The 27,721-nt window shown below is 45.8% G+C and overlaps 1 protein-coding gene across 1 annotated transcript; it reads left to right on the top strand.

Moving 5' to 3' along the window:
• The first annotated feature begins 3,397 nt into the window (after window positions 1–3,397).
• Window positions 3,398–23,927, top strand: Aptx (aprataxin). Its single transcript, XM_036177815.1, is given in 9 exon segments — window positions 3,398–3,473; window positions 10,577–10,713; window positions 12,847–12,893; window positions 13,113–13,412; window positions 14,780–14,839; window positions 16,829–16,870; window positions 16,872–17,056; window positions 22,423–22,526; window positions 23,679–23,927. Coding segments are annotated over 8 exon segments (1,026 nt in total). The 5' UTR covers window positions 3,398–3,473; window positions 10,577–10,580; the 3' UTR covers window positions 23,834–23,927.
• Window positions 23,928–27,721: the final 3,794 nt, after the last annotated feature.

Below are 27,721 nucleotides of genomic sequence, written 5' to 3'. Positions count from 1 at the left end.
AAGGAGACAGACCAGAAAGCAGAAATAAGTCCTTACATACATGATCAAGTGCATTTTCAGCAAGGATACATACTAATGAGGAAAGAACAGTCTTTTCAGCGAATGCTGTTGGGAAAATAGATAATCAGAGGCAAAGATGCAGCTGGACTTCTGCGTTATACAGTCTAAAAACAAGTACAAGTAAACCGAAGACCTAAAACTCCCGAGTCCTTAGAAGGTAACACAGAACTTCATGGCACATTTGGCAGTGACTTCTTAGACTCGACACCAAAAGCAGAGGCAAGATTACAGGCAGGTAAGCTAGACACAAAATAAAAAGCTCCTGTGCATCTATGGTTACAGTTAACAATGGGAAGAAACACTGGTCTATTTAATCAGAGGGCAATATCTAGAGTGCGTAAAAAATCCTACAATTTTTCTGTGTGGTGCTGTGGCTTGAACCTAGGGCCTCATATATTCTTAAATGCTCTACCTCTGAGCTCTGTCATCCATCCCCCCCCCAAACTCCTACAATATGACACAAATACTAATAACTTGATTTTAAGATGGCCAAGAGATTTGGAAATTTCTCCAGAGAAGGTACACACAAGTGGAAAATAATCCTATACAAAGAGCAATATCACTAATCGTCAGGGAACTGTAAATCAAAACCACACAGAGACATCACCCAACGGTGGGTGAGGGTGGCTGCCTTCAACAACAAAAACAGCTACAAATAACAAGCTTTGGCAAGCATGCCGAGAACTGTGTCTGGGCACTGTTATGGGCATGTAAAACCATGCAGCTGCTATGGAAAGCATTATGCAAGTTTTCAAAGTATTAAAAATAAAATGACCAGGGCTGGGGAGATGGCTCAGTTGGTAAAGTGCCTGTCCCAGAGGCAACAGGACCTAAGTTTAGATCTCCAGTGCCCAAGTAAAAGAGGCCAGTGTAGTAGCTTGTGCCTATAATCCCAGTGCTGAGGAGCCCAACAAAAGGATCCTGTAGCTTATGGGCTAGTTTAACCTAACCAGTGAGCTCCAGGTTCAGCGAGAGTCCCTTCTTAAAAATTAAGGTGGGGGTTTGGGGATTTAGCTCAATGGTAAAGCACTTGCCTGGCAAGTGCAAGGCCCTGGGTTCGATCCTCAGCTTAAAAAAAAAAAAAAAGAAAAGAAAAGGAAAGAAAAATTAAGGTGGATGCTGGGCATTGTCATACACTTTAATTCCAGCACTCGGGAGGCAGAGGCAGGTGGATCTCTGTGAGTTCGAGGCCAGCCTGGTCTACAGAGTGAGTTCCAGGACAGCCTCCAAAGCTACAGAGAAACCCTGTCTCGAAAAAACAAAAACAAAGAAACAAACAAACAAAAAGAGTTTCAGGGCAGCCAGAGCTACACACTGAGACCTTGTCTCAAAACCAAAACAAGACAAAGCCAAAAAGAAAGCGAAGCAGGAGGGTGAGGAACTCAAGGTCATCTGTTAAAGCCAGCCTGACTCTGTCTTTTAAAAACAGTGGGGTCTGGTGAGATGGCTCAGCAGTTAGGAACACTGGTTAGTCCCCCAGAATTCTATTCCCAACAACGCACTCTGTAGCTCACAACCTCCTGTAACCCGAGTCCCAGCCATCTTCCTTCTGCTGGCCTCCTCAGGCACCAGGCACACACATGGTACACAGACACAGATGCACACACACCACCCGTAAAATAAATTATAAAAGAGAGAATACTCAAAAGTACGAAGAAAACTTTAGTTTTCAAAAGGAAGTCTTGACATGTGCCACATTGTAGATGAAACTTGACACCAAGCTCAATGACACAAATCAGCTACAAAAGACAAACACTATGAGATCTCACTTACATGCTATCTCCCAAATTTTCCAACCCACAGAAGCTGAGAGCAGAATGGTGGGGCTTTAGGGGGATGAAACAAGTAGTTGTTTGATTCATAGAGAAGTCGAACAATTTATGGTGTGTCGTCCCCTAACAATGTGAAACCAGTGAATGTCTTAAGTGCCTGCCATGCCCTTAGCCATGCATTGTTCCCAACAACCTTGTTTTTCTGGTCACTGCACTGTCCACAATGGCTTAGATCTAATGTGCTGGCTATCAAAGTCCTGCCCAATTTTGTACAAATGATGCAGTTCATTTTGGAGTTGTCAGAGACACAAGTCAGGCTGGGTAGAAAGAAGCCTTGCCTAAGAGGCTTAACCCTGAGGGAGAACTCAGACTGTCAGGCCACCAGGGTGCCTCAGCATCCTAAGCAGCTGTGAACCACATTCTCAGCCTTGAGACTTACACAACTTGAGGTCCTTCCTCCCTTCCTGCTCTGATCCTAATATATACCCATATCTTCTCGGCTGACAAAAGCATCTCTCTCCCGTGTTCCCTGGAGCATCCTCCCATCCTGTCTTGTCAGCTTCATCAGATAGTGGAGGCTGTCTTTCCACAGAAGCAAACAATAGTAACCCATTTTGATCAAGACACAAGAGAGTTCCTAGCTGAGTTTCGTGGTGAAGACCTGTGACCCCAGCATTTCAGAGGCAGAGGCAAGAGGATCTTGAGTTTGAGGCCAGCTTAGGGTAGGTACAGTGAGACATTGTTTAAACAACCAAACGAGAGAGAGAGAGAGAGAGAGAGAGAGAGAGAGAGAGAGAGAGAGAAAGGGACTTCTTAAGGTTCAGTTTCTATTGAGTTTCAGATTCTACATTCTAGTTTTACTAACGAGATAGAAATTCTTTCAACTGCCAAGAAGTCTTTGGTGATTTACAACACAAGACTTTTAGGGAACGTCCTGGAATTACTATAAAAATCCGTACAAATATGTCATTCCAACCTCCTGCCTTTCTGATTGCCCTCCGTTCATTAAGCGAAGACATCACTAAAACAATAAAAAACTTAGCAGGCTTCCCTCTGTCTCTCTCTTCAGTCTTCTCCTTAAAGGGAGAAAGAAGAGTGTGATTTGAACGTGGGTGGTAAGGCAGTCTAGCCCGCAGTTTAAACGATGGCCCCAAAGCTGGGTTTGGTGGCTCACACCTGCAATCCCAGCACCGGGGAGGCTAAGGCTGGAGGATTTTCGCTGGTTCAAGGCCAGCTTGGGCTACAGAATGAGTTTTGTCTCACTACCTCCAACCCCGTTCATTCCTTCCCTTTCAAAGATGGCCTTAAAATGTAGCAAGCTTCCTGAGGAGGAAGTGCCAAGAGACGACATGGATGCGTATACAAGCCGGATTCAGAGACTGGAAGGCAGTGACAGCCAGGTGCCTCAGAGAAGGCAAAGGAGCTGTCTGTCCTCAGGGGGACAACAAGCCGGTGGGAACCACTTGGAGTCACCACTTTCCCACCTGGGTATCGGGGCGAGAGATGGTTTCAGCCAATTCGCCCGGAGACAGTGGAATCATCACCGGTTGCTAGGCAGCCGTTTATGACGTCATCTTCCAGCACCGGAAGTGGCGAGGCGCAGTGGAGTCGGGAGCGGGTTTGTGAATGTCTGCAGTCGAGGTAAGCTGGTGGTCGGCCTGCCTCCTCTGCGGGTTGGGTTACAAGAGGCCGCGGGCGTTCGGCCCGGGCTGCCAGCCTAACGCGGTGGCCCTGAGTGTCGAGTTCGAGACTTCCTTCTGGGCGGACCAGGCTCCACCCTTCCGTGCTGCTCCGGTGGGCGTTTCAGGAGAAAGAGTGTTAGTCTCCGCCCCGATGCTCCCTGGGGCCCTTCCCCCTCCTCCCCCACCCCCACCCGACTCCTGTATCTAGTTGGCCGCAGAATCTGCATGAAAAGATTTATAGATAACAGTGGACACTGTCGTGCCAACGGGGCTGGCTGTTCGGCTTGTCGGGAAAGTGTTTCTGCCAAGAACGCCCTCCTAGGGTAACTTGAGTGCTCTATCATCGCGTCCTCAGCAGGCCTCTGGAAGGCCGGCAGCAGCAAGGCCTTTCTCAGTGCGGAGACTGGGGTTCAGCAAAGCAGGGGTATTTGAAATCCCATCCGTTTGGAATTGATGAGGAATTACTTTTGAGAATTTAACCTATATTGGGGATTTCTTAGAGGCCCCCGCTCCCTCCTTGGTTTGAGACCAGGTCTCACGTAGCCCAGCTGGCCTCGAATTGCTGATCCTCCTGACTCCACTTCCCAGTGATGGGATGCAGGCGTGTGCCACTGCGTCTGGGCAACTTTTCTTTTTCAGGATGGTTCACAGTAGGTAGATTAGTCTGGCCTCAGACTTCTGGCTAGCCTGCTTGTGTCTCCGGAGTACTGGGATTACAGTCCTTCATCATAGAAACCTTTATACAGGATTTTTCATGTTGGGGGGAGCAATGCGTATTTTTTATACTTCTTCCCAAGATGATCTTTGTAAGGAAATCTTTGTTCAATTCCTGCTTGGTCCTTATTGATTTGTCTGCTCATGTATTTGTTCTTTCTCCCATTCTTTCAACCAACATCACGGTCTACTGAGTTACACAGTCTATTGAAACTTGCAAATTTCCAGCTTGTCAGTCACCTGGGTCTTTTTTGCTTTCTTCTTCGTCTTTGTTGTCTTCTGCTTCTTTTTTAAGATTTATTTATTTATTATGTATACATTATTCTGCCTGCATTGTCTGGACCTTGCTGGGTCTCCAGTTCCTCCTGTGCCTTCAGCCTTAGCTTCTCCGTGCACAGTGTGCTGTGTCTGTGTGTGCGTATTTGCCCTTGTTCCCTTTGCCTAGAAATGTTTTCCTAATTCCATTTTCTGGTTGTTAGTGCTAATTAGGCTGTTTCTACCAAATTAACCAAGTTTACAAGGCTCTGCTTACACCCGTCTCCAGGAAACCCTCTTTCACGTGGTCCTAAAGGCTTGTGTTTCCATACTACTTTTCTACAAACAAATCATTTCACACTGATTGTAATTGTCTCTGGGTCTTCTCTGAGATCGGAGGCTTTTGAAGGCAGGGCATATGTATTAGCTTTTGATTCAGTGCTAGTATAGCATGAAACAGAGTAGGCATGGAATAATCTTGATTGATTGAATGAGTGAGCCCCCAAACAATTTCATGTAGTTCACATCCCAGCTCTGGCACACAGTGTCTTTGTTGCTTGGCATGGCTCTTGCCTGTCTAAGCTTTAATTTCCATAGAGTGATATTGAGATGCTATAAACAGGACAGCCCAGGGCCCGCCATGTAGTGTGCTCTTAATAAGTCATGCGGAACACTGGGGATCCTGGGACATAAGACCAGGTCCCCACAGCAGTGGTCTCCAGGGGACCTTTCTTCCATGTTTCTTTCTTTCTTGCTTTCTTCTTCGTCTTTGTCGTCTTCTGCTTCTTTTTTAAGATTTATTTATTTATTATGTATACATTATTCTGCCTGCATGTGTCCCTGCAGGCCAGAAGAGGGCACCAGATCTCATTACAGGTGGCAGTGAGCCACCATGTGGGTGCTGAGAATTGAACTCAGGACCTCTGGAAGAGCAGTCGGTGCTCTTAACCACTGAGCCATCTCTCCAGCCCATCTTCCATGTTTCTTGAAGGGAAGGCAGTGGGTAGTCTGTTTCCAGGGCTCTCAGAACTGTGAAAGTTGTACAAGAAAGATGAGGACTCAGTTGGCCTCAGGTAGGAGGTGGGACCTAAAATCTGACAAAGATTTGGGTTTTTAGGAAGGAAAGGAGGATAAGGTAACACCAGAATACCATGTTTAGAATAACTTACTCAGGAACAGTGCGGCAACACATCATTCCTGAAGGCTCTTGCATGCGTGTGTGTGTGTGTGTGTGTGTGTGTGTGTGTGTGTTGGGGTGGGGGTGAGGGTGGACTGCAGGGAGGGCAGAGTGAGAATGGCCAGTGGGGCCAGTTCTGTGAAATAAGTAACCTTTGAGGATTAGAAGCCTAGAGTCTTAAATTCAAGTCTGTGTTGGACATTAGTGGTCCACAACCACTTGTGGTTATGTGTTGTTTGAATCTTAGATGGTCTTTAATAAAACACCCAAAGCCAGATATCAGGGTGAAAGCTGAAAGATCAGAGAAGAAGAACAGCCAGCCATTAGATCTTACCTCTACGAAATCCTCAGCCTAAAGAGAGTGAGTTCCTGTTTCCTCACACTTTCTATACCTTTCTCTGCCTTGCCATATTACTTCCTCAGGCAAGTTTATTAGGGTACACACTATATCACCACATTTATGCTACTTGGGAACAAAGTCTAAAGTAAAAAATCCAAGGCCTTAGTTGTGCTAATGGCATTTCAGAAGCTCAGTTGTCAGTGTGGCTGATTTATTTATGATGAAGGTTTGTTGCAGAAAAGTCTTTTGCTAGCAGTGCTTCCAGATGGATCACTGGCCTCATGTCATCTTCTGGTCATTTGTGTTCCCTAAGAATCAGAATTAGTCTGGGAGTGGTATACGGTAGTGTACTTAGCAAATAGACCCTTGCAGAAGTGGGAGGGAATGGTAGAATGAATTGCTCCTCTTTTGGGGCATTCTACTTTAAGAAGAGGAACTCAACTGGGGTGGTGGTGCACGCCTTTAATCTCAGCACTTGGGAGGCAGAGGCAGGTGGATCTCTGTGAGTTTAAAACCATTCCGTGTCTTAGGGAGCCTGAGAGGAGCTCTGGGAAGTAAAGGTGGAAAACCTTGAAAACTTTGGGAGGGTTATGTCATCATTTGATCTGCAAACATTTATTGTAAGCTTGCTGGTTTATTGTAGGATTATTGTATGCCAAGTAGTAAATGCTGGGAATACAGTGCTAAAGTAGGTATGACACTTGCAGTTTATGGAATTTTACTGGAGGGTTTGCTTAAGATTCAGGAACACATATCCTGTGTTCCCTGTATTCTAAAGTCATTAATTCCTGTAAGTTGGGTCTGGAGGCCCCAGTGGGCCAGCCTACTGTTTAAGGTTTGTTTGTGAGCATTGTGCAGTCACTGGATCAGCTTCCTAGGGAGTAGTGCATTGGAACATCACCACTTAAGGACATCAGGGAAGAAAATGTGTATGTATTTGTGGCAGAAGGGAGGGCTATTTCCATGTCTTGTCATGTTCCTAGCTGTCTATTGGATCCTCTCTGTTCCTACTCAGAAGTCGCACTGTCTGCTGGCTTCTTTGTCAGAGGGAGTAGTCAATCACATGACTTGTTTCTCAATGCCCAATGAGGACATGCTTCACCTCTCAGTCCATCCATCAATTTGTAGCAGGTACAAACAGATGCCCCATGGGACATAGTGTTGTAAATGGGACCTGCCTGTAGTACCATACAACTGGGCCCAGCTTTAGGATCTCAGATGAACAGCTGACTTCATACTCATATCGACTCCTCAGAGACCCATTGAATTTCTTTTGGACTCTCTGGCCCCTGTTATAATAGCGGCTTCTGGACTAGTCTCTGACCCCTCTGCTCTCTCCGGCCTACACATAGCTGTTGGCCAGGTGTTCTTGGGTTCTGTTGTTTCATCTTACTCTGCCGTGTGAAACTTGGCAGTTGTTTGCTGTGGATGATGTGCAAGCTCAGCTTCTCATCCTGGTGTTCTTCACTAATTTTTGTCCCCTTTTTGGGTGACTGTTGAGGCAGCATCTCTGGTGCAGCCGTCTGCCTTCTCTCTGGTGGAAACCTGTGCTGTCACTTGCGCTGTTTAAAGTGAGATGCCTCTGCTAGTCCTTCCTTTGAAGGTCCCCCTGGCTCCTGGCCTGCTCTAACTGGGTGGTTTCGGAACCCTTTCCTGACTGACAGAGGACGTTGAACCTCCTTGGCCTGTGTGTGCTCACACTAATCAATTCCTGGGATCGTGCACCTCCAGCTCATCCTGCCTTGCACTGTCCTGTCCTTGCAGATGGTAACAATATTCTCTTTTTTGAGAATATCATTTCTTTGTTCTTTGTTCCCGAATATAGCACTTGGGCAAAGCACAAGGCATTGGAGCTGCTTGGGGAGGAGACAAGATTTCCCTGAGGTGTTAGAAGCTTGGGCATTGATAAGGTTCTGGAACAGCAGTTCTCAACCTGTGGATCACGACCCCTTTGGGGGTTGAAGGACCCTTTGGGGGTCACCTATCCGATATCCTGCATATCAGCTATTTACATTATGATTCACAACCGTAGCAAAATTACAGTTATGAAGTAGCAACAAAGTGTGGTTGGGGGTCACCAGAGCATGAGGATCTGTATTAAAGGGCCACAGCAGCATTAGGTTGAGAACCACTGCTCTAGAGGCTAGAGAGACATCCCGAAGACCTAATCCTAGCCTTGATCTGATTCTCTCCTCTGCCTTCCTGGGTCACCTTGTTCTTTTTCTTTGCTTCAGCTTCTGTGACACGCTGATGGTTGTCAGATGCATTCAGTTCATCCATTCTCCTGAGCTTCCTGTTTGTGTATCTCAGCTTAACTCTCGGGTCTTCCACAAACCATGTCGATTAATTGTGTTCCCATGTAATTCAGGGCTGGGAATTTAGCTCAGACTGCCTGTTTAGCAAGGGCAGGGCCCTGGGTTTGGTCCCCAATATACACATTCCACCTCTCTCCCTCACACAAAAGACATCCCCCCAACAAGCAAACATACAAAAACAAAAACAAAAACAAAACTCACTACCCCCAACAAAACAATAGTCAAGGGAACCAATATGAATCTGCTCCTTCTTCTTCTCTTTTCAAAAGGAAAAAGATTGATTTTTATTGTTTTTAATTATGTGTGTGAGTGGTGGGGGATGGGTGGTGCACGTGAATCCAGGTGCCCACAGAGGCCACAAGTGTCAGATTCCCTGGAACCAGGATTACAGGCAGTTGCAAGCTGCCTGACTTGGGGGCAAAGAATCAAACTTGGTGTCTGTCCAAGAGCAGTCTGTGCTGTTAACCTTGGAGCATCGCTCCAGTTTTTCACCTCCATTTCTAAATAGTGTCTTCTTATAAAGCCTTCACTTTGTCTAATGGCATCTTCCAAATTAGGACCCCCCCCCCCCCCCCCCTTTATTTTGGAGACAGAGTCTCATGTAGCCTTGGCTGTTCTGGAACTCAGTATGTACACAGGGTTGGCCTAGACCTCACAGAGATCTGCCTGCCTTTGCGTCCTTAGTGCTGGGGTTCAAGTCCTGTACCATGTCTGGCTAGATTAGAAGTCTTGTGTTTGATGCTCTCGTCACTCATTTGCTATTTCCAAGGGGCACCAGAAGATAAGTGTATCTTCTCGATCTGTCTTCCTCCTCCTCCTGTTCCTGAGACAGGATCTCACTATGCAGTCTTGGCTGGTTGAAACTTGATGTGTGGGAGACAGGGGCCAGCGTTGTCTCCACAGTAAGTTCCTGGCTAGCCAGTGCTGCAGTGAGACCGGACTAAAAAGAAAAAGCAGTGCTAGAGGGTGCCCTCTTCTGACCTCCGTGGGAACTACACACATATACACAAGTAAAACACTCACACATAGATTGTAAAGATGTTCTTCAGATCTCTGGTGTCTTTATATGTATTAAGTCTCTCTCTCTCCCCCCTCTCTCTCTTCCTCTCCCTCTCTCTCTCTTCTTTTTGTTTGGAGGGGAGGGGCATTGAAGCCAGGGCTTTGTACGTGTTAGGTAAGTATTGTCCCACCGAACTACATTCCTAGCCCTTATTTTAAGAGAGAGAGTGTCTGTGTATGTGTGTGTGTGTCAGTATGTGAACCACGTGCATTCAATACCTGCAGAAGCCAGAAAATGACATGGAAAATCCCCTGGAACTAGAGCTGTTGTGAGCCACTATATAGATGCAAATGCACACACTGCTCAGTCATCTTTCTTGATCCACATCTTAATTCTTGGTTCTCTGACAGGCACACTCCTTCCCAACCCCAAACCTTGTATACATAGCCCTTCTTCATAAAATCTTTTCTAATACTCTCAAGGGTCAGTCCTATCACTGGGCTAATGTCTTACAGTGCTTGGATCATATCACAGTAACTAGTGTATGAACTGTCTGTTCATATGCTGTGGGGGACCAACCTACCCCCACTTCCCCCCAGGGTACTCTTGAGCAGGAGCAGCAGGAAATATTAGATAGAAATATAGCTAGAGAGAGAGAGAGAGAGAGAGAGAGAGAGAGACAGACAGACAGACAGACAGACAGACATAGAATAGCCTCGGGAGGGCCTGGGTCCATACCCATCGGGCCCTGACTGTCTCTGCCAAAGGGCTTTCTAAGGAATGCCAAGGGGAGGAGGAGAAGACCTCCCTTCAGGCACAGCCAAGTGCAGGCCCTTCGGACCACCTGGCAACCTTGCCATGGTCAAACTCATCCCCTTATGCAGCTCTGCTGTATCAGGCAAACTCAGATCTCACAAGGAAACTTCTGTGTGCTCCCACAATATACCCTATTCCAAGCTCCTCAAATTACAGGAACAGTCACTGCTGAGGGACCCTCTGCATATAGCCTAATGCCCAGCACAGGGTATCAAGGAATGTGTAACAAATATTTGAATGCTTAGCATGCTTGGCAAAGGAAAATATTTACCTGCATTATCTCATTAGCTCCAGCAGCCTCCTGAGTCCTGTCATTATCACAGCTTTATAGGGGGGTTGAGACTAGGAAGGTGAAGTCACCTGCCCGTGAACATCCTCACAGTCATGTGCAGCGAGGCTGGGTGTGGCCCGAGTGATTTGTTCTCCAGTGATCCTCTGTTTCTAGAGCGATGATGCGGGTGTGCTGGTTGGTGAGACAGGACAGCCGGCAGCAGCGAATCAAACTTCCCCATTTGGAAGCAGTTGTGATTGGTCGAAGCCCAGAGACCAAGATTACAGATAAGAAATGTTCTCGACAGCAAGGTAACTAACTGGTCATAGGAATGTGAAGATGACTGTTGAGTTATAGAGGATAGTGATAACCAGTGATGCACATTTCTGGGTGTTTTTGCTGGAAAACCTATTGTAGTCTCAAACAAGGCTCAAAGTTGTGTTCTTTTAGCTAACACAAGGGCTGGTTCATCCTGGATTCTGCCTTCACCATGTAGTAACACTTAAGGCAGGTACAGGTAAGGGATAGGAACAGGTGGCTGCCATCCTGTTACCTTGGAGTGGCAGGATTGAGTCTTAGACCCTGCTTTGCCCAGGGGTTATACATTGAGTAGCAAGACAAATAAATTCTGGAATCTCCAAGCTGAAACCATGTCTGAGAAGTAATGGGGATGGTGCCAGCTTTACATACTGCCTTACACAAAGGGTAGATCTTTGTAAAACTGTGGTAAACAGCTTGTCTATCATGTTTTAAGGGAAAAGCTGAGTGTACACACACACACACACACACACACACACACACACACACACACACACAACACACACACAGATATTTTCCTGTACACTGTGGGCATGTTCACCCTTGCCTGCAGTGTGTCTCCATAACTCTGAGGTTCTGGTTCAGAGTTGGGGTTACTGCTACAGCAGTGAGTATGGACTTTTCCTGTATGAGTTAGTCAAGTGTGCTGGAGTGTTGAGCTGAGGAGGTCCAGGATACAAGCTGCTGCTTCTGTCTGCTCGCTCCTCACAGCAGCAAGTGTAGGGGTGTGGAGGTTTGCCGGCTCTCCCCTCCCTCCAGCAGCTGTGTTTTCTCTTCTTGTTCCCCGTCTCAATCCCACATGCTTTTGGATTTATCTGAAGATGAGTGCTCGAAGTTACCCTTCTCAAACACACTCATACTGTCCAGACCTGCAGTGCTTTCTAGAACATTCTTTCGATTCCTTCAGGTTTCTGTTTTCCAAGAACGTATCTTTTACCTCTTTCTCTGTTAGGCACTTGATGGTAATACTCCCTACCCCTGAGGCTCATGTTAGGCAAGCCCTCTACTCCTTAGCTTCAGCTCCAACTCTTCCCCCCCCCCCCCCGAGACAAGGTTTCTCTGTGTTGTTTTGGTGCCTGTCCTGGATCTCGCTCTGTAGCCCAGGCTGGCCTGGAACTCACAGAGATCCTCCTGGCTCTGCCTCCTGAGTGCTGGGATTAAAGGCGTGCATCACCACTGCCTGGCTCAGCTCCAGCTCTTGATGGATTTTTTCTTCCTCCTCACAGTAGAAGTCTTCTCTAACCATGAGCTGGGAGTTTTCCTCCTGTTGGCAGGAGTCTGTGATCCCTCCTGGCTGGGGTTCTGTCCCAGGAGGCTGCTGGGATGCATGGGAGCTGCCTCAAAGTTTTCATTTTTATTTTTGTGAGATAGGCTCTCACTATGTAACCCTAGCTGTCTTGGGACTCACTATATGGACTAGGCTAGCCTTGAACTCACAGAGATCCACCTGCCTCTGCCTCATAAGTGCTGGGATTTAAAAGTGTGCGCCACCACAACCAGCTTCAAAATGGGAAAGATACTGAGCATTTGTTTGCTGTTAAGATTTATTTTTATTATTTTTTAAAATTATATGTGTGTCTCTGACTGGCTGTATTTATGGCTATGGAGGCCAGAGGCATCAGATTTCCCTGGAACTGGGGCCAAAGGTAGGAATGAACTGTCTGGTGTGGGTGCTGGGAACTCAGGTCCTCTGGTAACAGCAAGCATTTTTAGCCAGTGAGCCATCTCTCCAACCCCACCCCCGACCCCAGGTTTTCAGCTGTAGTTAAGGGAGTACGTGCACTGATATAAATTATTTTGGGGGGTTAGAGGTGGGGTTTAAGATGTTCTTACATATTCTAGACTGACCTTGCACACTGGCTATGCAGGCAAGGCTGGCCTTGAACTCCTGATCTTGACTTTGCTTCTCAAGTCTGGGATTACAGGCATGTGCCATCATGCCCAGCTCATTGATGGACATTTTATGTAAGGGCTGAAACTGTTAGAAATTGGGATTTGTAGGCCCAGGTACATGCAGATCAGGCTCATCTGTGGGCTGTCTGTAGCAGTCAGGCCGTGTTGTCCTTTAGGGAAAACAGTACTGGCTTTGGTTGCATCTGTGTTTACTGTTTTCTTGTGTCTTTCAGTACAGTTGAAAGCAGAGTGTAACAAGGGCTATGTCAAAGTAAAGCAGGTATGTGTGTTTGTGACTTGGGTTTCCATTTATTACTTGATAGTTTCCTTATGCTGTTGCTTTAGACTCTGCCAGCTAATGCAAGCTCCTCCGTCAAGGGGGAAGTGATGGAGTGCACTATAGGCGGGGTGACTGTACAGTAAGTGGTTAATACAGCAGCAGCTCTATTACTGATGACATTGTTGTTACCATGCTTACAGTATGATTGTGTGTCCACAGGTGGGGGTCAATCCCACCAGCATTGACTCCGTCGTCATTGGGAAGGACCAAGAGATGAAGCTGCAGCCTGGCCAGGTTCTCCACATGGTGAATGAACTTTATCCATATATTGTAGAGTTTGAGGAAGTAGCAAAGAGTCCTGACCTAGAAACACAAAGGAAGAGAAAGAGGTCAGACTGTGATGGTCAGGAGATGGATGCTGCCCAGGAAGCGGAGTCTGGGTCAGGGTTAGCACCTGGGAGCAGCCCCAGCCAGTGCTCAGTGCCTTCTAAGAAGGGCAAGGATGGCGTCACCAAAGAGGTGAGAATAGTGTGATTGATAGATGATGTGGAGATGAAATGAGATGTGATGACTGCCTAATTGTTTTGTATACTATAAAGCTTGGGCACAGGGGAGTGGTATTAGTCATAATGAGGGTTGTTAACCATGATGGAAGAGTCACTTGTTTGTGGCCTGAAAATCACTTGGTAAATGTGCCTTTATATGCTTTTCCATTAAATTCCCGGGGTAACCCATTTGAAGGATGACAGGGCAGTCAGTAATGGCAGTGTGTCATGCTGTTCATAGCTTAGGCATTGGCCTAGCTGGGGCAACAAGGAAATGAAGAAAGGCCAGACACACAGACACACATACAGAAAATCTGGGGTTGGGTGGGCTGGTTACTCTAGTGTAAATGTATCATCAACAGCAGCCCAGAAACTCAGCATGATTCTTTTGTACATCTGAATTGAAGAGGTGATTTATTGTATGTAGCTGAACAAGGCTTAGGAGGTCTCTAGAAGGGAGTCGTCTCAGGCTGTAAACATCTGAGAGGAAGAAACTGTGGTTGATAGTTTCTGCATATAGTGGTCAGCCATTTGTAGACACTGGTGCTTGGACCAGAGGAAGGCTTTGCCATTTCCATGGGTGTAGGCACCAAGTCCTTGACATGGCTGGTCATGTCAACAGCACACGCTCATTCAGGGCTTCCTCCACTCTCCATAATGGTGTCATTAACGTTGAACACTAGAATGGGTCATTTGCTTGTCCACCTTAATTGATATGTAATTCACACGTTGATGTCAAAATAGAGCTTGCCTAGGCTGCATCTGGAGTGTGAGAGGGCAAAGAAGGCTGATCGTACTCTGGCAGCTTTGGCTTTATGGAGCTTTTTCTGGGGAGATGTGAACAGATGTCTGTCTGTTCATCCCAGATATGGCATGAATGACAGACTACCCAGTCTAACTTGGTGAACCAGGGAGTTTAATTGTGGTTACTTACAGGAGCATGGGCAACTTATGGGTGACTACCCCATCATAGCTGTGTATCCTCTGGGAGGGGAGGAGCCTCATGAGCCTTCTCATGAGTCCTCCCCATCCCCCAACAAGGGAATGTTACTTGGCCCAGTCTTGTGAAAGCCTTCTTCAGGTAATCACAACTGCTCTTACTCAGGACGCCAGTCTGCGCAGAAGACAGAGTCCCACAGTGGTCTCCGGCCTCACACCCAGTTCTGAATATCGGAAGGCAGCAGGGAGGCTTGTGGTCCTAAAGGGCGATAGACTGACGTATAGGAAGTTGAATCCTCAGAAACTAACATGACATCCATGTTTGATTTGGACTTTGCTGTCATGCAGTATTAGCTACATTTAATTACTGGCATTTATAGTTACATTGTCTATTGTTTTTAGGAGTCACTGGGCCACTGGAGTCAAGGCTTGAAGGTTTCTATGAAAGACCCCAAAATGCAGGTCAGAATAAAATTGTATAATTTAAGTATCTGTCATGTTGTGCGTGACCATTCTACAGAATTCATAATTATAAATGAAGCCAAAGGATTCTGGCTCTGGTTCTGGATTTTGATGACTAGACTTTTCTGTGAGAACAAGTGGCTTCCACGTTGGTACTAAAGTCGTCACTAGACTCTGACATTTGCTTGCGTTCTTTCCTTCATGTCACTTATATACTACTCTTTCTTGATTGCCTTTCTAATTGGTATACAGCACTCACACTTGACATACAGACGTTACAGGCTAGGAGCCACATAGGAAGGAGAATGGGGGATTTTATCTTTCTGGCTTTGGGCTACCCTGCTTAATATACTTTCTACGTCCATCCATTTCCTGTAGATTTTGTGACTTCATTTTTTTTTTTTTTTTTTGTTTGTTTTTTGTTTTTTGGAGACATGGTTTCTCTGTGTAGTTTTGGTGCCTGTCCTGGCTCTTGTACTGTAGACCAGGCTGGCCTTGAACTCACAGAGATCTGCCTGGCTCTGCCTCCCAAGTGCTGGAATTAAAGTTGTATGCCACCACCGCCTGGCCATTTTTCTTTTTCTTTTTGAAAAAATTTTATTGCTTTAATGTGTAGGGTGTTTTGCCTGCATGTGTGTTTATGCACCATGTATGTGCCTGGTGCCTGAGGATGCCAGAAGAAGGTGGATCTTCTGAGATTGTAGTTACAGATAATTGTGAACCATCTTGTGGGTACTGGGAATCAAACCTGGGTCCTCTGGAAGAGCAACCAGTGTTCCTGACCATTGACTGACTCATCTCTCTGGCCTCCTTGCCTTTTTTTTTTTTTTTTTTTTTTAATTGATGCAGGGTCTCTTATATAGCCCTGTAGCCCTGGGTGTCCTGAAACTTGCTATGTAGATCAGGCTGTCCTCAGACTCATAGAGGTCTGTCAGCCTCTGCCTCCTGAGTGCTGGTATGCTCCATACGCAGCTTCTGATTTCCTGAATAATACTCCATTTTCTGTGTATAAAGCACATTTTCAGTATCCATTCATCTGTTGCTGGACGCATGAATCGTGAGAAAGCATATAAACCAATTGTTTTTCTAGTTTGAACACTGCCATAGCTTTTTCTCTTTCTTCCTTTTTCTGGTGGCAGATAAGTGCATACAGTTGTGATTGATAGTGAAAGCGTTAAACCTGAGAGAAGCTACAACTTGAGAGCGGCCGTCGGAGCTGTAGAAAAGTCCACTGAGATGTATAGCATTGGGGATGGGCAAATGTGTGTTTGTGTGATGGGTTTTACTTGTGAGTTTGTTACAAGAAAGTGCTTTTATAAAATGTTTAAAAATTGTAATTGGAGGTCTTTGGAGAGCAGCTTACTTTTTGTCTGCTGTTAAGGGAAACTGGACTGGCAGGGTGGCTTAGTGGGTAAGGGTGCTTGCTACCAAGGCTGATGACTCGAGTTTGGTTCTTGGATCAATCTGGTAGGAGAGAACCAACTCCTTAAATTGTCGTATGATTTCCCCAAATAAGTAATAAATGTGAAAAAAAACTGTGCTAACCTGGGCGTGGTCCCTTTGAAGGGACCATCAGATAATGTGTGGTGACTGAGTAAGAGCTGTCTTCCTGTCAGAAGGCAGCCATCATCCTTGGATTAGGGCCCCTTGAAATCACACATGCATTCCAGGTCTGTGTTTGAGAGGCTGAGGTCCAATTCTACCTGTGCAGATTTAACATTGAGGCCTTGGGAAGGCTTCTGTGCTGTGTATCTTCTCTGTGTATCCTACGTAGTGTGGTGTTTGAAAACTCTGGAGTCTATGGGACTTGGGTTGGAACCCTAGATTCCTCACTGTGTAATTATGTGACTGGTGGAAAACACTTTCAGCGTCTGCTCTCACTTCTTAAAAGTTTTTGCATAGGTTTTGTAAGTGACCGAATGAGTGTGACAGGCGCATGCACCGAGATCCTCACTGACATCTTTTTCCTTCCTGTGTGCTCCCTGCTAGGTTTACAAAGATGAGCTGGTGGTGGTGATTAAGGATAAATATCCCAAAGGCCCGTCACCATTGGCTGGTCTTACCATGGGCCTCCATTTCCAGTCTGAAAGTTGTGACCAGTGAACACCTTGACCTTCTCAGACATATGCACACTGTAGGGGAAAAGGTGATTTCGGATTTTGCTGGGTCCAGCAAACTGAGATTCCGGTTGGGTTACCATGCTATTCCCAGTATGAGGTAAGCCTTGGGGTGAGGTGGTGCCCTCTGGTTTGGTCCAGGTGACCAGTGTGGACTTGAGAGCCCAGTAGTTTCCAGGCCCGGGGGAGGTGGGATGTTTCTGAGCAGGTGGGCTGAATCTTGCACCTGCCTGACTTGCCTATGAGCAGCTCAAGCTCCTGCTTCTGCCTGCCTGTAATTCAGCCCCTTGACATGTTTATTTCTCTCAAATGTAAGCTTTTTAACATGCACGCTAGATGAAGTAGCTTCATTACCAGTAGATGAGGACTTATTGTCAGTGGCTTGTTAAAATTCTCGGAGTTATCTATAACTCTTAAATGACTAGGGACCATTGCTCTAAAGGAAACAAAACATCATACACATCTGCAGATATAAGCTTAGGGTGTGTACAGTTTCAAATAAAATGAAGGGAAAGTGTGGAGTTTGCTCTTTGTTGGCTTATTTGCAGAAGGATTTGGGGCAGAATGATTGTTTTTCCTCACAGAGTGCGTGCAGGACAAAATTCTTCAGTTTATTTGGTCTGAGCAATAAGATAATGCATGGACTGTACCTCTGGGATATATCCTCAGTCCCAGCTTAACAAAAACTGCTAAAATAAACAACATAAAATTTACATTAAAAAATTTTTGTTTAATATTTTGAGACAGTTTTTTTTTTTTTTTGCTGTTGTTGTTTTGTTTTGTTTTGTTTTTTTGAGATAGGGTTTCTCTGTGTAGCTCTGGCTGTCTTGGAACTCACTTTGTAGACCATGCTGGCCTCAAACTCACAGAGATCCACCTGCCTCTGCCTCCTGAGTGCTGGGATTCCAGTTGTGCACCACCACTGCCCGGCTCATTTCTCTATTTTTATGTTTGTTTATTTACTTATTTGGAGATAGGACTCCAGGTAGCCAAGGCTGGCCATGTGTTTCTGACCCTCCTGCCTCTGTCTCCCAAATGCTGGGGTTATAGGCATATGCCATTATGTCTGCTTTATGCAGTGTTGGGGACCAAACCCAGTACTTTATGCAGGCTAGATAAACACTGTTTTTGCTCAAAGGTTCTTCTCCTGCTTCAGGATTCATGTAACATTTGCTTTTCTGTCTGTCCTTAGCCTCCAGTCTGAGGCCTTGATCTTGATACCTTTGATGGGTACTGGCTGTCTGTAGGACGTCTGTCTTGTCTGTTTGTTTGTTTGTTTGTTTGTTTTTGGAGGTCCAGGCTGGCCCTGAGCTCCCCACATGGCCAGGCTCATCTTCAATTCATGATCCTTCCGCTTCTGTCTCCTGAGTGCTGGCCTTAGGTTTGAGGCTCACGCCTGGCAGGGAGATCTCTTTTAGTCTGGGTGTGTCATGCTATCTGTGGTGTTCTCATCACGTCAGAGGTGCGTGGTGTGGAGGTGACATGTGACCTGGGTGCTAATCTTGGTCCTTTGTTGAAGTGTGGCCTGCCAAGGTTCTTTACTCAGAGTTACTGTTTTACCTTTTTAACTGATGGCTATTTTGGGGGAAATATTTTAAGACTATTACTATCCCTTTGCTCAAACTTAGACCCATCATTTTATTATCATATTATTATTGGTAGGTTTTATTTTATTTTTATTTTTCATTGATTTGCTTGAGACATGCTTCACTCTGTATCCGTGGAACTTTGTTTTGCTCAGGCTGACCTTGAGCTCAGAGTTGTTGTCCTGCCTCAGTTTCCCTAGTGCTGGGATCACTAATTTGATGCACCATACTGAGCTCTATTGCTGGTACTTGCCTGTAATGCGATTACTGTGCTCTTTTCCCAGGGATGGTTTTCTGCTTCTCCATCTAATAATTGCACTGTTGTGTGAGGAGGCTCTGCCTCCTTTGTTTCAAGTAGAGGCTCACGGGTGTTCTGTAGACTATAATTCAGTTCTTTATTTATATTGATTTCTTGAGCCTTAAATAGTTTCAACTTTGATCACTTTAGGTTGGCTTTCTCATTCCATGCCCCTTACAGTTTTCTTTTCTTTTCTTTTTCTTTTTTTTTTTTTTTGGTTTTTCAAGACATGGTTTCTCTGTGTAGCTTTGTGCCTGGAACTCACAAAGATCCGCCTGGCTCTGCCTCCCGAGTGCTGGGATTAAAGGCGTGCACCACCACCACCACCACCCGGCCCCCTTATAGTTTTTAAGGTTTACTTTATTTTCTGTTCCTACACGGTACCGCAGGCTCATTATCTACAGAGAGGCCTAGATACTAGGTTTCTATGAGAGAAGTGGTTGACTTTAGGGTGTCTTTGCTTCTACATCCTCTCAGCAGGTAGAGCAGGAAATAACACGCAAATCCTTGGCCCTCTCCCCATCTCTGACTCTGTATTCACATATGTAATTCCTGCTGGTTCTCCTCCCAGGCTTGACCCCTAGCTTCCGGGTCATGCTGGTACCACTCCTCCTAGTCCATCCCCACAAGCAGCTCGCGTCTTGTTTTCCCATTTCCTTGTTGTGTCCTCTTTCTCTCCCAGTGAGAAAATGTGTGTCATTCCTTACAATGAGTTCACTTACGTGTTCAGTCCTAGCGTATGTATAATGATAGTTATAAAATCACTAGCCCATCTCCTGTGCAAAGACATCTGCTGCTGTAGTACAGTGTTTGTGAAAAGCCACCCCCACTTTTAGTGTTATAGTATCTAGCCAAAATACTGTTTTCCAAAGTTAGTTATTTCTGTTCTCTCCCTCTTCAATGGGGTTCCTTTCTTCATTTTTATTCATTTGTTTATTTGTTGCTTCTTATATCCCATTTTGGATGTGGACACATACTGGTAGCTTTTGATTATTAATGATTCAAAATGAAATACTACTAATTCTAAAAATGAAAATTATACAAAAAGTCATTCTACTTAGTTTAACAAAGTAAAACTGTGTGTTTGCATGCATGTATGCATGAGTGCATGTGGAGGTCAGAGGTCAACCTCAAGTGTCTTTTCTCCTCTGGTGCATCTATCTTGATTTTTGAGACGGACTCTCACTGACCTGAGACTTGCTGAATAGGCTAGGCTGGCCAGCTAACCCCAGGAATCCACCTTTCTCCACCTCCCTAGTATGGGACTTCAAGTACATGACACTGTGACTGACTTTTTTTTTAACGTGGATTCTAGGAACCAAACCTCAGATTCTCGTGCTTGCAGAACAAGCACATTATCAACAGAGTTATCAACTCAGCCTAAACAACAACTGTCCCTTTCTCCATCTCAGCAAGTGGCTCTGCCCAAAACTGCGCCCATCACTACTCACTGCATCTTTTTGGGTTTCTTCCAAAATATGACCAGAGTCAGGCTGTTCCTTGTCATCTGCTGCAGCCCAGCTCTGGTGTCAGCTGGGCTGGTCTTTGGCGCTGACCATTGCAGTTCTTTGTAGCAGGTCTCCTATGTTCTGCCTGACTTGCCTCATCCCTTGGTCCCAACAGCCAGAGTGCTCTGTTAAAGGTAAAGTGGGATAAAGTCTTCTGCCGAAGCTCTTCCAGCAGCCAGCCCCTAATGTAGCCAGGATAAAGCGCAGTGCTCTTGGAGGCTTTTAGGCCTGTTATGATCTGGCCCTGCTGACACCCTGCTGACCCCCTGCTGACTCCCTGCTCCGTGGTTCTAGTGTTTCTGGCATCTACTGTGGCCATATCACCATCTTTGGGGTCCATGTTTGCACCAAGCTGCTTATTGCCCCCGGATTTGAGTTTGGCCTCTACACTTGGAGACAGTTGCCTCTGCCTTCTCTGGGCACTGTTAACTAGCCCTAGTCAGTAGCCTGCTTCTCTTTTCTCTTTCCCTTTCCTTCCTTCCTCTTTTCAATTTCTTCTTTTGTTCTTTATTAGTATATTTTAATTATATATAATAGGTTTTATTATGACATTTTCATATATGTGTATAATGTATATTGATCATATCCTGGTATTCTTGCTCCCTCCTACTCCTACTGATCCCCTTTCTCTTCCCAACTAGTTATTTCCTTTTTGGTTGAGGCAGGTTTTCAGTGTATAGCCCAGGCTGGCCTTAAATTCAGAATCCTTCTCCTTCAGCTTCCCAAGTGCTGGAATCTAAGGCATGTGCCAGCATGCATGGCATTTTCTTCATTTTTCTTTAGTGGTTTGGATTTTTGTTACTTATTTGTCTTTCTTCATTAGAATGTAATTATTCTCAATGCAAAGTCCTTTCCTATATTATTCACTACCAAATTCCCTGTTCTTGGTTTAATTAGGTACACACACACACACACACACACACACACACACACAACACACACACACACACACACACACACACACACACACACACACGAGACCAATTGCTGATTGCTTGTTTATTTGAGTGTTTGTTTATTTGCGACAGGGCCTTACTGTGTAGCTCTGGCTGGCCTAGAATTTGTTATGCAAACTAGGCTTCTCTGGAACAGAAGTCCTTCGGTCTTTTCCTTCAGAGTACTGAGATTAAAGGCATGTACCACCATCCCTGGCCTTCACCTTAGGTTTTGAGACAGGGCACTCACTGAACCTGGAGCTTGCTGATTTGACTAGACTGGCTAGCCAGCAAGCTCCTCCTCCTTGGTGCTAGGAGAGTGTGCATTGCTGTGCCTGGTTTCTTCTCCTGAGTGCTGAGGATTAGATTAGGCCCTTGTGCTTGCACGCTGTCTCAGTTAGGGTGACTGTTGCTGTGATGAAGCACCATGACCTAGGAACTTGAGGAGGAAAGAGTTGGTTTGGCTTACACTTCCATATTGCTGTTCTTCATCAAAGGAAGTCAGGACAGGAACTCAAACAGGCAGGAACCTGGAGCTGATGTAGAGACTATGGAGGGTGCTGCTTACTAGCTTGTCCCTCGAGGTTTGCTCAGCCTGCCCTCTTATAGAACTCAGGACCACCAGCTCAGGAATGGGACAACCCACTATGGGCTGGGCCCTCCCCCATCAATCACTAATTAAGAAAATGCCCCACAGGCTTTTATACAGCCTGATCTTAAGGAGGCATTTTCTTTTTTTTCTTTTTTGTTTCTGCTTTTGTTTTTCAAGACAAGGTTTCTCTGTGTAACCCTGGCTGCCCTGGAACTCACTCTGTAGACCAGGCTGGCCTTGAACTCAGATTCCACCTGCCTCTGCCTCCTGACTGTTGAGATTTCTTAATTGAGGGTTCCTCTTCTCAGATGACTTCAGCTTGTGTCAAGGTGACATGAAACTGTCCAGCACACATGGCAAGCACTTCGCTCCCTGTGTTATCTCCCACGCACGTTAACTAGTCTCAGCGGAATGAGTGGTGGGTATACTGCAGTAAACGAACATAGCTCAGAACTTTATGGACCTGCACTCACTTGGACTGGAGTCACTTTGATGAAACCATAGTGTTTAATACTCAGTTCTTTTCTGTTTTTCAACTTTCTACTAGCCATGTACACCTTCATGTGATCAGCCAGGATTTTGATTCTCCTTGCCTTAAAAACAAAAAGCATTGGAATTCTTTCAATACAGAATACTTTCTGGACTCACAAGGTAAATAGTATTCTATTTTTTTTTTAAATTTAATTCATTTTCTTAGATGTTTTACTACCTGACTCAGTTGTTTTTCTAAGTAACAACCTGGCCTCAAATGACCCACATACATTTAGTGGTCTCTATAAAACATGCACTCCTAAAATGAACAAGGATGTTTCATTGTAATAGGATTGCTACTTTGCTGTGAGCATCCTGGAGGGACCCATTCAGCTGTTACGTTGGGGTCAAAAGTGTTTCTCTTTTGAGGAGTTAATGCCTACCCACTATGCCAGTGTTCTGGAGCTAGTAAGCTGGGTTCGACTCTTGGCCGGGAAGATGTGTGTGAGCAGGTTCTGGATCTGAGGGTTGCTGGGGCCTGGGCCAGCCAGGCCTCGCTGTTTGTCGCAGTGATAGAACACCTGACGTAACCCGAGAGATGAAAGCTGTGTTTGCTTCAGAGTTGCAGAGGGCTCGTCTGCGGCTCTGTTGCTATGGTGAGGTAGAACACTGTCAGGGAGGGTGAGGAGGAGCGGAGCTGCTCACTTATTGGTAGCCAGGGATTGAGAGAAAGAGGAGAGAGGGGCTTAGGGAAGGGACTTGGGACAAAAAACACAGCCTCAAGGATGTCCCAGTGACCTATTTTCTCTAGCGAGGTCCCACCCCTAAAGTTTCTACCATCTCACCAAATAGCACCGATAGCTGGGGCCACACGTGCAACCTGAGACTTTAGAGGGGACACTTCATGTCTCAGCTGTTCCTTGTCTCTCCTGGTAGGAGTTGAGCAGGAGTGTGGGGCTCTCTCCTGTTAGCACTGCTCCGTGGATTCTGTGTATATGTGGGGTGTAAGCAGTTCCCAGAATATTTTCTTTGTAGCCAGTACTGCTGCATCGCTAATGGGGCAGCTGCCATTTAGCAGAGAGGCACTGGGGAAAGCGCAGTGAGAAGCCCATGATGTGGCAATGGAGTGTGTCCGGAAGGAGTGTATCATCTCAAAGGTAGGTTGCTCACACTTAGAAGATGGTCAAGTGCATTTCCCAGTGTGGAGGCCAACTTCAGGCTCACGAGCTCTAGGACACCAGAGGTGTTGACAGAGCCAGGTTTCCAGCCTTTTCCTTGGCATCTTCTCGGCTGTCCAGAGTAGCCGGATCTGAACCTTACCTCCTCTTGCAGCTGTGATCAAGATGGTCGAAGACGCTGGCAGAGTGACCGTTGAAGATGGGACTTCTGAACTCCTAAAGCTGCCTCTTCGTTGCCACGAGTGTCCGCAGCTGCTGCCCTCCATCCCGCAGCTGAAGGAACACCTCAGGAAGCACTGGGGCGGGTGACCCTCCCTGGCGGCTGGGTGCAGTGCCAGCGTGTGTTTGCATTGCCTGTGCCCCGTGCGGTCCTGAACTAAAGCATGCAGCTTTTCAAAACACAGCTTATTTATTCTTGAGTGGCCACACAGGGTAACTGGTAGTTCAGGATGGGGAGTTTGGGTTTGTGTGGGTGTATTCTCTGGTGGTGGAAGCTGGGACGTCTTGCTGGATCTCTCTACCAGGACCATGCCAGGCCTGACTCATGAGGGAGAAGAAAGCCAGCCTGAGACTCGAATGCAGGACATAGCAGCAGAGCAATGGTAATATATTTTAATCCCCATCCCCGCCCACTCCAGACCGTGTACTATCTTTTCATCAGGGTAGCTGAGGGTCTGAGGGGTCTTGTTCTCTGACTTTAGTCTGCTCCCTCTGTAAGGAGGCTTCCAGTCCACTATACCAGGCTGAGTGTCTGGGTGAAAATGGGTGGCAGTCATCTGCACAGAGAGATAAGTAAGGTGCATGTGACTGTGCCAGGGTAGAGAACGTGGTGATGTTTGGCACAGTGTTAACAGTACAGTCTGTGCCGAGGACAGCTGGGGCAGTGCGTACTGTCAGCTTCAGGAGAGGTTCTTGAGAATTACAGAACGTACAGCAAACTTGAGATAGTTTCCCCAATGTGCCTTGGAAAAACAAATGTTGCAAAGGACATTTCATTTAATTTCGACCTAATGCCACGTAGTTTAGTGCATCAATATTAAAATGAATATTTGATTAGATACTGCAAGGAGTAGATGTATCAGACCCTGCAAGAATGTCAGCTGTAATGAGGAACATTCAAAGAATGAGGTGACCATGCCTACATTCTTCATTCTGCCCAAAGTAGACTTTTTTAGGGTTGGAGAGATGACTTAATGGTTAAGAGTGTGTGTTGCTCTTCTAGAGAACTCGAGTTTTGTTCCCATCACCCACTTTAGGCAGCTTACAACCACCTATAGATCCAGGGGATCTGACACCCCCTTCTCACTTCCATGGGCGATGCACCCAAATGCACAAATCCAAATACATACACACACATTCATACATAATTAATATCTTAAAAATTAGATCGATTAAAGGAAAAAATGTAAATAATGACTTGGAGGAACCAGAAAAAGGATACCAGGTATTAAGGTATATTCATCTCCTAGCCCTCCTCTCCCAAATGTGCCATTTTCACTAGGGGGAAAAAGACTTTCTGAACCCTGAATGTAACCCTAGCTATCCTGGAACTCACTATATAGACTAAGCTAGCCTTGAATTTGCTGAGATGTGCCATTCTGTGCCTCTAGGGTACTGAGATTAAAGAACACCACCACCACAATAAAAAAAATAAACAAACAGATCAATGAATGAATGAGTGAATGAATGACTAAATAAATAAAAGCAAATATACAAGGGTTAGGTAGACATTGCTTGTATTTAATAAAATTCAGTTTTTTTCTGGGAGTGAAATAACGTTACACACTGTTCCCTTTTGCAGAAATGCTCACATCCATCACCTGCTTCTAGATTGTTCTTTCTTTTGAATGTTGATAATGGATTAGTTAACCTCACATTCATGTCAACTCAAATCTCATAATTATGTATGATTCATGTCAACTCAGATCTCATAATTGTGTATGAATGTGTGTGTGTGTGTATTCGGATTTGTGCTCTTGGGTGCAGTGCGCATGGAAGTGAGAAGAGGGTGTCAGCTCCCCTGGAGCTATAGGTGGTTGTAAGCTGCCCGTACACTAGCTCACATATGCTAGTTCCTGTCACCATGAAGGAGAGTACTTGACAATTAGGATTCTGTCTGAATAACAGGTTGTTTGGTTCCTAGGCCTCAGTTTCTAGCTCTTGAGTACGTCCCATCCACACAGCGCTGCAGGATTGCCTGTCACTCAGGTTTTATTGTGTACCAGGCATTCATATTTTGGAGGTGTACAATGGAGCATCATTTAAGCCATAAATAAGAAGGAAATCTTGTTCTCTGCAGGAAGACAGACACACTGGAGATCATCCTGTAAAACAAACCCAGCAGACTAGGAATGACAGTTGCTTCATATTTTGGTTTCAAAATTCTGGGCTCCATGGTGAGGCAGAATATTGTGGAAGTAGAAATGTACGAAGCCTACTTGCCATGTGGGACAGAAAGGCAGAGACAGCACTTGTTTATTTTGAAATAGGCCTTATGTAACTAAGGCTAGCCTGGAACTCATATAGCTCAGGCTGGTCTTGAATTCAAGACCCAACTGTCTTAGCCTCCCAAGTTCTGGATTACAGGCACGTGCTACCATGCCTGGCTAGGAAGCATGCTCAGAATACTGGTTGCAGGTCAGGAGACACCTCCATATGTGGGCCACCAGTCAACTAACCTTTCTGTAGTTGAACCCTGCAGATAAGAGGTGGAGGCCAGGGCAGAGGAGGGCTCCTGGGGCTGTCTGAAGAGCCAGTGGGTCAGCTGGATTCTCACCTGCTACTGAACAGCGCGTCCACACCACGGGCCCTCCTGCTTATGGCAGCTGGGACTTTTGCATTTAAGGACCCAGGTGTATAGGAGGTCAAGATTCCCAAATGCAGCTCATTCTGGCTGGCCAGCAGTGAGAAGAGACTCAAGATTTAGAGAGGCCCCAGTGTGTAAACCTGTCTGAACTTGACCTGACAAGCTGACAGTATATGCGTCTTCTTTATGTGGATGAGAATAAGGAGGCTGCTGCATGTAGACACCTTTAACCCAGGTCCCTCTGAGTCTCAGGCCCATATAAGGCACTGCCACATGACCTTACAGGGTGGGGACCGTTTCCCACGGGGTCCTTTATCACCTTCACAATGGAATTCGGACTCCCTGGAAGTAAGATTTTGTTGAGTGAACAAAGCTGTCATGTGCTTTGCAAGCCAACAATAAAGAGACCTTTTCTTTCACACTGGAATGCAACCAGCAGGCTTGCTGTCTGGTCAGCCAGTTTGTCCACCTGACAAGCCTCCTTGCCATTCTTTACAGGCAGAGTGTCTCATAGCTAGGAACACGGGGGCTGTAAAGACCATTTTTTCCACCTCGTGTTTCAGAGTATCAGCTAACCGGTGATTAAGGGTCCCACCCCCTGTGGTAGCGGTTCAGAGCTTTCTCACTTTAGTCACCAGGTGGCAGCATTCGAACAAGGAATTCTTAATCATCTATTAGCCTAAGGGTTTGGGAAGATATTATGTAAGTCTCCTGTTTCAGAGTCAACACTTAAGTAAAATACATACGTATCTTAATTCTTTAATCATCATATGTAAACTGCACAAAGTAATAGTTTCATTACAACGCTTTCATATGTGCATGTGGTGTACTTTGGTCATGTTTACCTCCTATAAGGGTTTTTCTTTTGTTGCACCCTGCCCCCTTTTTTAAAGAAGGGTCTCATGTAGTCCAGACTGGCCTGGAACTCACCATGGAGGGGGAGGATTATCTTGAACTCCTGATCCTCCTGTCATAGCTGCCCCCACTCTCCCAGGGCTGGGACTACAGGCCCTCCCTTTTATTTAGTAGTTGTTTGGTTTCGAGACAGGGTTTCTCTGTGTAACCTCCCCGGCTGTCCTGGAACTCGCTCTGGACACCAGGCTGTCCTCGAACTCAGAGATCCACCTGCCTCTGCCTCCCGAGTGCTGGGATTAAAGGTGTGCGCCACCACACCTGGCTTTACACCCCTACCCTCGTTTTTAAAATAAGGCTAATAACCTAATTGAAATCAGAATTTGAAAGAAAAACATGTATAGGTGATTAGAATTCAACACATACACAACCAACTGACAGGAAAGGACATTTGGCTCTGAAGAGAAAGCCCATTTTAAGGTGGCTGGCTGGACTTGGGAGCTGAGTCCTGACCCTGCACTCACGAGGGTCTTTGGAGC

The sequence above is a fragment of the Onychomys torridus genome, chromosome 2, assembly GCF_903995425.1.
Source record: "Onychomys torridus chromosome 2, mOncTor1.1, whole genome shotgun sequence".
NCBI lineage: Eukaryota > Metazoa > Chordata > Mammalia > Rodentia > Cricetidae > Onychomys > Onychomys torridus.
The sequence above is the reverse complement of the archived record's forward strand: the minus strand, read 5'-3'. Positions and strand labels throughout refer to the sequence as shown.